Here is an 11,982-nt window from a genome sequence, read left to right on the forward strand (position 1 = left end):
GCCGCGACGGCTCCGCTCGGCCCCGCTCCCAGCACCCCAGCGCCCTCCCGAGGCACGGGACGAGCGCTCGGAAGCAGAGCCCCGCGGTGCGGGCGGCCGGCGCGGCCCTGAGGTGGGAAAGGGGCACGAGCTGCTGCCTTCGTATTCTTCGTGAAGACCTTGCCCCGGCTGCTTTCGTCCCGGCGTTCCAGCAGGTGAGGAGCCCAGCTCGGGTAGTGGTTCTCAGTGCTTCCTCTTCAGGATGTGAAGCTCGGGGACATCTAAGCAAGTAAGTAAAAGTGATGCTGTTTACCAAAGTAAACAGGATTCAGGGATTCAAGGCAGGAATACAGCCACATTCTTCTGAAGCCTCAGAAGCTGTTTGCATAGAATTCTAGAGTCGTTAAGGTTGGAAAAGACTTTAAGACCATCTGGTCTAAGTGCCAGCCCATCCCCTGAGTGCCATATCTGTGTTTGTTGAACACCTCCAGAGGTGGTGACTCCACCACCTCCCTGGGCAGCCTGTGCCGCTGCCTCACCACTCCTTTTGAGAAGAGTTTTTTTTTTTCCCCTGATAACCAACCTGAACACCTTCTGGCACAATTTTAGGCCATTACTTCTTGTCCTATTGCTAGTAACCTGGGAGACTGATCCCCACCTCCTTACAATCTCCTTATAAGTGATTGTAGAGAGCAACAAGGTCTCCCCCAAACTTCCTCCTCCCCCGATGAACAATCCCAGTTCCCTCAACTGCTCCCCATAAGACTTGCACTCCACAACTTTCAGCAGTTTTATTGCATGAAAAATTTCACAGCACCCCAGACTGGCTAGGCTGGCAGTGCCCTCTGGGTCCATCACGCACACCAGAGCAGGGGCCCAGGCCCATGTTCAGGCAGCTACTGAAGGTCTCTGAGCGGCAGAGCCCACACACAGCCTCTGGGCAGCCTGTGCCAGTGCTTTGTCACCTGCACGGCACAGAAGTGCTCCTGGTGCTCTGAGGGAACCTTCTGTGTTCCAGTTTGTGCCCGTTGCATCTTATCCTGGCGCTGGGAACCACTGTAAAGAGCCTGGCTTCACTGCTCCCTCCCTTCAGGTATTTATTGACACTGGTGAGATCGCCAGGAGATCCCTCCAGGCTAAACAGGCCCAGTTCTCTCAGCCTCTCCTCACAGGTGGCCCTGTGTTGTGTCCAGCCCACAGCCCAGGTCTCTCTTGTACTTAGGACCCAGACCTGAGCTCCATGCTCCAGCTGCAGCCTCAGCTCACCCCTTGGCCTGCTGGCCATGCCGTCATCACACAGTCAGGACACCACCAGCTGCCTTGCTGCAGGGGCACGTTGTTGACTCATGTTCAACTTTCACAGGCAGAGAAGAGACAAGAACTTGGATCACTCAGACTGCTGCGTACCTGAGGCACTAAGCCTCCTTGCCTGTGGTAAGTTTTATAGAGCATTAAAAACGTTATAAGCATCTGAATTTCTATAAAAGCCGGTCCTGCTTGCACATAGAAGACAAAAAGAAACTCTCTGGGATTTTTCCGGAGAGAACAGACACACTTCACTCTGCAGTGCCAGCTGTGACTCCCAGGAACCTGAGGAATGGGAGTGTAACCACAGAGCTAAATGTGGGGATGGCCCTCAGGGAAGGCAAGGAACCAGGGCGAGGCTTCAGCCTTGCTTCAATCCTCCCCATCCTCCCAGAGCTCTCCTGCCCAGGCAGAAGTACGGCACTGTGCCAGAGGGGCTGATAGCAGCAGGGCTTTGGAGGCCTTGCCTGGCCCAGTGACAGAGCAGCCACCAGGGGAATCCTGGTTCATGGGCTGGGAAAGGTAGCTGTAGAGCAGAGTGATGGGATGGATTGAAATAGGAAATACCTGAGCATGACATGCAGCACGCCTAAATTTCTTTGTCATTGAGAAATGAAACTGGAGGCTGGAGCTGGTTTTCCTCTACATTGAATGGTCAGATGACATTTAATTAGAGGGAAATTATAAGATTGACAGGGATGTCAGCAGTGAGCTTAAAGGGAGCACTACTCTGTACACTAACAAAAGTGTACTGAGAGTATAAGCTAATGGGCTGCATAGCTTTTCAGACACAACTAATGTGCTTCCAGCTACAGCCCACATCTGGCTGTTTAATCGAGGCAGGAAATGCCCTGCTGCACTTGTGGACAGCTGCTAGGTTGTGCTGTGCATCATGAGACCTATAGCACTCTCTGCCTTTGAGCCCTGCATCGTTTCGTTCTTTTCTGGTACCAGAACAAAACCACCCTGTGAAGCACAGTGCCCAGCTGCCTGAAGTTTTCCTTATGTCAGTGCTTTCTTTGCTCCTTCATGGATTAGCTTCAGTCTTCCCTTTAACTTCTGTATTTTATTTAAAGCATTCAAAAATGAGGACTGTGGATGACAACTGCAATTTACATATGTTGGAGGTTAGTTTCAGGCTTATATAGCTGCAGAGAAAGCCTGCTCATTTACTGCTCATTAGGGTAATTGCACTCGCTTTGCATGGGAAGTGCTTGGGAAGTGAGAAGGCAGCGGTTTTATGCAGACTTTGTTCCACGACTGCTTTGTGAGGCTGACAAACACATTGCTAATAGGACTGAGGTAGCCGTAGCTTCAAATTACAACACTTACTTTAGGGCCAGAACCGATTTTGTAACTACTTTGAGCAGTTTTTATAAGTGCTGGAGGCATCTCCCAAAGGCTGTCAAGGCCCATGGTGTCCGGGCTACTTGCACCACATTCCTGCTTAGGTCCAGCCCAGGAAGAGACCCGCCAAGCAGAGACATCCAGTGCTGCTGCAGGTATCAAAAGTCACCGCAAGAAGAACCTCGTTAAACTGTAAACCTAAACTTTGTCCTCTATGGTACAGGTCAAAGTACCTTGTATATATCAGAGGTATGTGCCAAAAGTGCCATTTAACACCTCCTACAAGCAGCCACTTCATCACTAAATATCTCCTCACCTTTTCATGTCGCTTTTTATTGGGCTTTAACTTCCTTACATTTGTAGACTGACAACTTCAGATCCGAGCGTCAGTCACAGTGCCACCTGCTTTATAGCTGCCTGTGAGAACACACACACACACGCATGTAAAAACAGACTGCAGTGCACACTTGTAGAAAAAAACCCGTCCTCTAACCTCTACCTGCACCTATGGGTAATTTCTGATGTTTTCAGCTCAGTGCCCGAAACTAACTTAAAAAGCGAGCAGTGCATCTGAAAACTTATTTTTAATTTTTCGTTAAGTGAGATCTTTTTTGTAGCATGAAACAAGGTAACAAGCAGCAGTTACTGCACCACTGCCAGCTCCCTTCCCCACCCATCAGGACTCTGCCTGCAGCCTCCCCCTACCCACCTCCCTTAGCCAGGCCAGCCCCTGCTCCCCGGTGTGCGGTGCACTGGGGCACAGAGGCAGGAAGGAATGCTCCTGAGCAGTGAAAGGGCAAAGACTCACTTTTATTACACCTTTTATGATAATTATTAAAAACATCAATGGAAGTTATCTTCTGCGTTGAACTCTGGGTAACAAATAACCACAATGTTTTAAGAGAACTATCTTGCCCCCTCATTGCCTGTGCTGTACCTGCCACCAAGGTTACCCGAGAGCTGCCAGCGAGAAGAGCCAAACCTTGCACAGTTCCTCAGCCTTGTCACACGCAAATAGCAAAGTGCAACAGCTATTATTTTGCTGTGCTGCAGGTATGGCAAGGAGTCTGCAGTTCTCTGCTGTGCTGTCAGTGCCTCCTTTTGGCTTCGGCTTTCCAAAGTAATTTGGCATTAATAAAAAATGAGGACTGCAGACGTCTATACAGTAGAGAGGTCACAGACCAAAATGCCTAAATGTTAAAAACCAAAGCGCTGTAACAAACTGGTGCTATCACTGCTTTCTCATCATCCAGAAATGAAGCAGCCATCCAGATACTTCAGGTGTTCTCTAGTATTAAAAGATATTTTCTGTTTAATTATATTGCGTGCTTTACAGTTTCTATTGACAGAAAAACTTTCCCATTTTAATTACAAATAATGCGTCTGCAGAATGGTTTCCAGCAAGATCTTTGGGAAGAAAAACCAAAAACGAACAAAGCACACACTTTCACTGAAAGGATGGCTGCAAGTGTAGAAGGTGTGAATTCCTGCTCCGGTCTGCATGACTGGAGCACCTTCCAGACTGCCCCTAAAGCTCTGCAGCTCACCAGTTCTTCCCACATCCATTTTAACATGAGGCCAATACAGCTGTTTGGTTACAGAACCATGTAAACAAATCACTGTTTGGAGTACAAGAACATTTCCTGCATTAGTCAAGTTAACCGACAATGATAGAAGTGGCTTTTCACTCCTTGGCCTTAAAATTTGGACTGGCTGCAGCTGTGTATGAGGGTTTCTCCCCTCATCAGACTGGACTTTCAAGAGCAGCCTCACATCCAAGGTTCCCATCCTTCCCACACCCTGCCGAGGACATTGGGGTCCGTTGCTTGGTCTATCAGGCACTGCACCTGGGTCTCCTCAGACAGTCCATCCTCTGGCTCTTTGGCTCTGATATTATGGTCAGTGCTGCCACGAGCAACAGCTGCAAAGTCATTGTAAAAAGGTGACTTCTCATAGCCCAGGTGCAGCTCATCACTAAAATTGAGAACACAAGAATAAGTTCTTAAAAGGAACGAGCAAAATAAATAACAGGTAGGGGTTTTATCTTGGACACCATTCATGCAACTTTATTTTTCAAGGTGAGGAGCTCAATAGCTCTAAGGCAGCTTGGCCAGTCAAAGATTGGTGATTTTTGGTGTCCTCCACTGGTGAATAATTACCATGAATATTTCAATTTGGTAAAATATCTCTTAACTGCTGCATCCTCCTTTCAGTTATCTCCCCACTTGTTCCACTCATCTGTGCCTACAAGTATTTTGTTGCCTTTTCCAGTAGAGCCCTGACAGCAGGAGACTCCTCCTGAGCCTTTTTAGAAATTTTAAGGTTTTGAAACAAGTTTGCTTTCATTACATTCTTCCTTTTTTGGAATAACCCAGAATGTCTTTTTAAAAGAGGATGGAAGGGATTAATTGTACTATAACTGAGCCTTAAAGATATTCTAGTTTGAGCCAGACCTGACCAGACTGACAGAAATGACCTGAGAATGCCATCACATTCATATTTGATGTTTTTGGAAAGCAGTGTGCTTCCATGCCTTCTGTACAGCTGGATCAGGTTCTGCTTCAAGCAACTACCCAGCAAAAGCACACTGGTTTTTAAGTACTACCCCTAGCCTAAAAGCTGTGTAGATGAACACAAAGAACAGCAATCTGACAAGTGAGAAATTGAGCAAGCTTAGAGTGGGAATGTGCACTGCCAGAACAGTAAAACTGCTCAGGAAGCCTGAGCCTGAGCTGGAGCAAGAGCACTCAGGGAGACGTTCTGGCTGGCAGTGAGTCAAGAGAGTTCTATGTGGAACCAAACGGCTCTGACAGAAGGGTGGGTGAAATTCTGCCCTGTCTGCCTCTCCTCTTTCCTAACTGCCATTCTGTCTGAAGGGAGCGAAGTCTGACCCAGGAGTGTGCCAAAGCAATTAGTGGAGCAGTTTGGAACAGGAGAGCATCTTACCAAGTGATTCGTGCAGGATTGGCACCTGTAAGTTTCCTTTTGACATAGCTGATTTTTTGCAAAGGGTACCAGTTTACTTCAGCAGTGTTTATCTCCTTAATCCACGTGCCTCCTTTTTTCAGCTGCCTTTGTTCAAAGTTCTAAAGAGAAAACAGTTTTGCTCTATTTATCGTTCATAAAAAGACCTTTAAGCTGCCACATCACACCAAGTCTATTGCAGCTCCTCACTGCAGCTGCAACAGAGGTCAAAACACTGAGATGGCATCTGGACTGCTTATGATTTACACTTTAATTTACAAGTGGACCTGAATACAACTTGTTTCAGATTCTTTTCCCTGTAATTATTAGATAAATACAGCGTTGTTGTATAAGTTCTGCACTGACTAGATGAGTCAGTCCAAAAAGCTGAAAATATTTATACTGCTGCCATAAGCAATGTGACATGATCATAAGATACTGACATTTTTAGGGTTGTTGTGCAGACAAAGATCAGCATGCTGACAGCACAGACATGGACAACTCTTCTTTGTCCATCATCATCATACTTATAGAATTCTGCCATTTTAGATGCTTGAAGTCCAATTTCTCTATGAGCTCAGTATAACAAAGAAAGACAAAAGAAGGACCGAGTCAGAGCAGCAGGAAATGCTTCCTTATGGATCAGTACTGTTCTTACTACAGTTTAAGAATTTTTACGTGAAGAAAACTGAAAGAAAAAAGCCCCTCACCTTCCAGTCCAGGGAAGGCTCTTTTACAAACACATCCATTGTGCTGATGAGGAGATCGGGATCCGCACGGTATGCTCTCAGGGCATGCACCATCACACTGTAAATGAGGCCCCACTCCTTCACTGGCATCATCAGATTCACAAACTGGCGCGTCAGGCGGAAAGGCATCAGCTCCGGCACGGGCAGAAACTAACCCATGGGAAGGGCAGCCAAAAAAAACACGAATTAGAAAACAAGTAGTAGTAAGAAACCTTGTGACAGAAGGGTTACAAGTTCTTTTTTGTTTGTTTTTTTTCCTTCTTTTCAAGCCTTGAAACCTCCTTTGTCACTGAAGTGAAATCGTGCAGCTTAGTGGAACAGAGCCACTCCGTGCCATCACAGCTCTGCCTGTGAGCACCTAGTGGCAGTGGCCGAAAGCACACAGTAAAACAATACCACTGTACGGACTGACAGTCTATTTCTTCACACCCTCTCCCCTCCACGTGAAACTCTATAGCTCCCTGTTTCCCTGAGAGTGCCTGGAAACAGGTTTTATTCTATTAGCTAGAAATAAAGGTCATTTTGCATCACAACGGTGGCAAATCGGAAGCCTCAAATTGAAGTACAGAGAACACGTTTGTAATTGCATATCCAAAAGCTGTAACAAACAAGTTACACAACGAATACCTGTGTGGCTGAGCCAAACGCATGCCCGAAGTCTATTCCCACCATGCCACCCGTCTCCTTGTTAATCATGAAGTTGGACAGGTGCCTGTCTCCAATTCCGAGTATCCAGTGACTGATGCACATCAGTGCGTGCGAGCTGGCAAAGTGCGACCGCAGAGCCAGGAAAGCTTCAGGAGATGTGCTCATCTTCACAAAGGCTCTCCTGGGCAGAACAGAAGTCACTTGTTGCATGCAGATAAGGCATCAGCTTCTGCTTCCCAACAAGCAGTCATTAAAGGCATACTCACCTCAGCAGATCTTCTGGAACACTGTTCTCCCTGCTCCTGAAGGCAGTAACTGTTTCTGTGCGGCTTGCATTTCTGCAAATTGACCAAAGAATGTCAGCCACTGAAATAACAGCCAGGCTATGTATGTGACTACATTTGTGTGCTTATTTCCATCAGTAAGCAATATAGCAACTCACACACAGAGCTTGCCCAAAATATTTTATATCTGATATTAAAAATAAATCTCTGTCCCTTTTTCCAAACAGTTATTTCTGAGATTTCTGAGATGAAACAGAAACAGTTATTTCTGAGATGAAAATTTCTGACTATGGAGTAGTGTGTAGCTCGGTCTAGTTTCCCTTACATTAGGTAGATGGGCTAAGATTTAATGGAGCAACACAATCTTTCTGGTTGGATAACCTGTTCCATGCAGAGTAGCTAAAGCCTAAGTGGAACCTCTCAGCAACGCACAGGGGTCACATTTACACCAGAAAATAGTGCAACAGAAGGGGAGACAAAACAGCTGGTGCCAAGGGCATTCATGCCACACATCCGGGAGAGGGAAGGCGACTGCTTTGGGCCAGCTCAGGTCCACTGCTACAAGCAGAGTGCCTGCAGGCAGCTGAAGGCACTGGGGCAGACTTCCAGCTGAGTTTTATTGGAAAGCAACGACACGCTGGCTTGCATCGCTGAGCCGTCCCTGAGTACATGAGGTAAGCAGCGGTAACTGGGAATTTACTCCAAAAGCACATTCCTGATCTGAATGAAAATGTTAATGTAGACACACTCAGATAAACGAGTCAAAGTTTTCCCAAAAGAAGTAAGAAGCTTCTGTTTAAGCATCACCTGTTTAAGAAGGTTACGAGCTCATCAAAATGCTCCACTGGGAACTTTCCTACCCCAGCACAGTATGAGACTTGAGCAGGTGTAGAAGTTCCTTTGAGAGGATGCTCACATCACATACTCTAAACTTATTCGTGAATCATAGTGGCACTCTCCGCCCAACTTCAGCAGGTGCTCTGGCTCTCAGGCAGCCTACCTGAGAGCATCATCAGGAATAAGATATCCAGAAAAGACAGCTGAAGAACATCTGCTTCTAGACATTGTCCTAAAGAGGTGAGCAAACTTGTGGAAGCATTCCTGTACTTATTAGCATTTTATTAGCACTGAAGTCCTTCTGCAGAACATCTCATATTAGGCAAAGCAGTCTGACACATGAGCGAAAAATAGGTCTAGCCAGCATACTATAAAAGCAGATTACTTTTTCATGGATGTCCTACAATTGAGTGTATGTGTGCATGCTCTATATACTTTACATGCAGTTCTCCTAAAACTTACTTGTACATAGCAGAGTATCGAGATAAGCCTTGTGCCTTCCCACCCATTTTGGACAGCCAGTCAGAATAGGCAGCACGAGGTCCTTTTTGGCTGTGGGCATAGGAAGGAAAAAAAGAAAAAATGATAAGGTTGATTTCTCTGCATTATCTTACCAATTCTGTACCTGAATATCTGCAGATCAAGTGTGTACTGCTACAACCCATAGGATTTTTAAGCACAGAGGGCATGGGAGCTATAACCTATATTAATTCTATCCTTGCTATGAAAATGATGCATATGCAGTCAGTGCACATGTTGATCCATCCATCTCCTTTCCCCCAGGTTCTGAATGCATTTCAGTCATATTTAATGGAAGATTAGGCATTAATGTCTCAAAGACATTGATTTCCAACAGGTGCTCTAAAAATCAGAAGCTGCCTTGAGAAGAAAGACCTAAAATAATCTCTCCAGGGAAGGAAAAATGTTTTTACCATGATCTCTTATCCACCTGAGAGGCATTATGCAGCCTGCCCCATGACACTGTTTTTTGTCCATCCAAACAGATAAGGAGTGCAGAAGGCAATCCGTTATTTTTTCAGCATGTATAGGAGGGGAGAAAAGGGAACTTGGAAGACTTAAGTATTAATCGAGACTTCATTAGTTACACTACCTACAACTTTTTTTTCCTCTCATCTTATCTGCATACATTATTATGTATGCCATTAAACTGCTGTAGAACTGGTCTGTTCTACAGAAACAGCAACCAAGCTGAACAGCCATCTGTTCTCCTCCTTCCAAAACAATAAGGTTGGAAAAGACCACTAAGCTCATCTAGTTCAACCATCAGCCCATCACCATCATGCCCACTAAACCTGCTAGCCATATTGTGAGGTATAGAGATCCTTTTCATTTAAGAAATATTTATCATTTATGGACTGAGTAGCCCATCACTTTGGACAAAAGACTTGAAAACTTCAGGAAGTTATTCACCCTCACTCCAACTGAAATAATTGCCTGTAAGAATTTCAGAGTCCTCCTTTAGGAGTGCTGCTGTTCATCCACAGCTCAATATAAGTGTCCTAACTGATTCAGCTGAAGAGTGTACGGGGAAGTATTTAAAGTCCATACACAATAACAAAACTCTGTGTGACAAATCATGAACTGTTTTTAGAAAGATATGGATAATGTACATTTAGAGTATTAGAAACCTCCCCTCACGAGAAGCCTCCAAGCAAGTCCTCCTCCTCTTTCAGTAATTGAAGTGGGATCAACATTAACGCTGTTGCTCACTGAAACAAACTAGATACCAATGATGAGGGAACTGTAGTAATTCCTAAAAACTCAGTCAAAAATCAACTATAGAAACAAAGGCTCTTTGCAGTCCAACCTGCACACTGGAACTTCCTCCAACCTGCCCTGTAAGCAGGAGAACTAGTAAAAATAATTGATGACAACTCTTGGACATGCCCAAACAGAGAGCATGCAGAAGTCAGTAAATGAAACCACATTTCTAAATTCCAGGACAGAAATTAAATATATAGAAACTTCCAGGCTGACATGCTAAAATCAACCCATTTTACAAATATTCATCCCTTAATTACAAGCAAGAGACATAAAGCTCACTTATTCACATCCAGACTTTGTACACAGTCAGAGACAATGTTCTTTCACAGCTGTGTTTTGCATATGTGCCAATTTCCTCCATCCTGGACTCACTGCTGAACACAGCTTCTGAACAGGTCTGTCTCTCCTCCCCCACCTCCTCTTCCCCCCTTGCTGACCGACGTCCATTTCCTGCCTGATCAAATCAGGAGATCAAAATCCTTTGCTTGTAAAAAAATCAATCTGCTGATAAGGAAATGGTGATGATAACAACGTCACACACGATTATAAGCCTCTTGTTTAAACAAGCTGGGTGGAGGATATTCCAGGTACAATGGTACTCATTAAACAAACAGTTGCTAATTACTAATTTGGGTCAGGAAGTACAGAGTGCCTCCTTGCTTATAGGTACTTTTTTTTCTTTTCTTTAAATAAAGGAAACAAGATGCCACAAAATGGTCAGTATCACGATGAACCCACTAGCAGGAATCCCTTTAAAAGAGACAGCAAAGCCAAATATTACCTATTATATTTGGTGTCCTCCTCTTCAGTCATGCTATTCCTCAGGAATTCTTTCAAAGTACAGGTATTTTCCAGCCACTTGATGAGTCCCAGTCTGGAACAAAAGTACTCAGAGACATGAACAAGTAGCTTAGACTCAGAACAACAAAGAATTGGAAGCAATGCATTCTAGTGTCTGCTAAAAGACCAAAGAAAGCTGCCAATTTAAATATACTCTGAAATACAGTTTCCAGACAAAGCAGTTTCAAAAGGAAAAAATAAACACAAAAGCAAGCCAAGACCCAAAACACTCTGAACCAGAATCTGGCACACAAAGACCGTACTTTCCAACACTGCAACAATAGATGTTATTATAAGAATTCCTGCCCCTTCGAGATAAAATCCTACCTTGTGGTCATGGGGATGACCTGGTAAGTTTTCAACTGCATATTCCTTTGGCTGCAGGCAGCGTCTCGGGAAAGGACGATGTTCATTACATCAAAGAGCTGCTCAATGCGTTGGTCTTGTCGCAGGTCTTCTCCACCTTTGACAAGGAAAGGGTGCTCCTGCTCATCGCTGCCTCGGATTGTTATGCGCTTGGGTTTCCTCAAGGATTCCAATACCATTATCTTGGAAGACAGGAAAAAACAAGTATTTGTGACACAAGATTTGGTCTGACAGAATCACTACTGAAATTAAGCCTGTCTGGCTTCCCAGATGGCACAATCAAGTTGCTCAATTACTACTGAAAGACCAAAGAAAGTTCTGCAAAACAGCATTTAAGTGCTCCAAGATGTGTACACGGCAACCACCTTTCTATTGTCAAATTCTCCAGACCGAATATGGCCACAGGTGCATAACACCAGAACTTGAACTCAAGCTCACAAACATACCCGTTCATCAAACCCAGAGATCTTCACATGGTACTCTGGCAGAGGTTTTCCCTTCCCATCGTACTGACCTGTGGGGGGATGGGGATGAGGAAAGGAAAAATTGACGCAGTTTGATTTTCAATATTATCAGCAGTATTTTTTAAAGTGTGTTTAATAATAGAAAAAACTCTTCTAAGTATTTTTTGTTAAATAGGCAAAATTATATCTTTCAAGAAAATACATGAAAATACATAAAGATCCATTTTCATTATATATTTTAATCTTCAAATTACATATAGTCTTCTTTAGCAGCTAGATTTTCAAATCTTAATAGTTTGAGAGACACATCCTTGCTGAATTTGAATTAAGCATATTTTAGATCTAACCCTCAGATTTTCCTAGAATCGCACCTTTAAAAGAATGCTTTAGGTTAGAGATGTGATTTTTGATAGT

The 11,982-nt window shown here is 44.4% G+C and overlaps 2 protein-coding genes and 1 long non-coding RNA gene across 4 annotated transcripts in view; 2 read left to right on the plus strand and 1 right to left on the minus strand.

The window, feature by feature from the left end:
* Window positions 1-6: 6 nt before the first annotated feature.
* Window positions 7-6,973, plus strand: LOC109366767. 2 transcript variants are annotated; one of them, XR_002113343.2, is made up of 4 exons: window positions 7-268; window positions 1,343-1,413; window positions 5,508-5,604; window positions 6,614-6,973. It is a non-coding gene; the product is annotated as an uncharacterized LOC109366767 (long non-coding RNA). The 2 variants fall into 2 exon arrangements; XR_004159251.1 differs by lacking the exon at window positions 5,508-5,604.
* LOC104910335 (DNA-dependent protein kinase catalytic subunit-like) lies at window positions 3,421-11,964 on the minus strand. The gene is made up of 9 exons (XM_010708906.2): window positions 11,551-11,964; window positions 11,066-11,286; window positions 10,680-10,772; window positions 8,576-8,665; window positions 7,259-7,330; window positions 6,972-7,173; window positions 6,306-6,494; window positions 5,578-5,717; window positions 3,421-4,605 (listed from the first exon to the last, which is right to left on the minus strand). Exons 2-9 carry the CDS (start codon window positions 11,281-11,283, stop codon window positions 4,401-4,403), a joined length of 1,209 nt encoding a protein of 402 aa, XP_010707208.2. The 5' UTR covers window positions 11,284-11,286; window positions 11,551-11,964; the 3' UTR covers window positions 3,421-4,400.
* The window catches only part of LOC104910317 (scaffold protein involved in DNA repair), a 12,714-nt gene continuing 12,236 nt past the window's right edge, over window positions 11,505-11,982 (plus strand). Inside the window, exon 1 of the mRNA XM_010708872.2 lies at window positions 11,505-11,509. The gene's annotated coding sequence lies outside the window, so the exon portion shown is untranslated. The remainder of the gene's footprint in view (window positions 11,510-11,982) is intronic.

Source organism: Meleagris gallopavo, chromosome 3, assembly GCF_000146605.3.
Source record: "Meleagris gallopavo isolate NT-WF06-2002-E0010 breed Aviagen turkey brand Nicholas breeding stock chromosome 3, Turkey_5.1, whole genome shotgun sequence".
Lineage (NCBI taxonomy): Eukaryota > Metazoa > Chordata > Aves > Galliformes > Phasianidae > Meleagris > Meleagris gallopavo.

Coding starts and splice junctions, on each gene's coding strand:
- LOC104910335 (XM_010708906.2), bottom strand. CDS start 11,283: ATGGTATTGGAATCCTTGAGGAAACCCAAGCGCATAACAATCCGAGGC. Junction 7,331..8,575: donor CGATACTCTGCTATGTACAA/GTAAGTTTTAGG, acceptor GTCAATTTGCAG/AAATGCAAGCCGCACAGAAA. Junction 5,718..6,305: donor AGCCTTCCCTGGACTGGAAG/GTGAGGGGCTTT, acceptor TTTTCTCTTTAG/AACTTTGAACAAAGGCAGCT.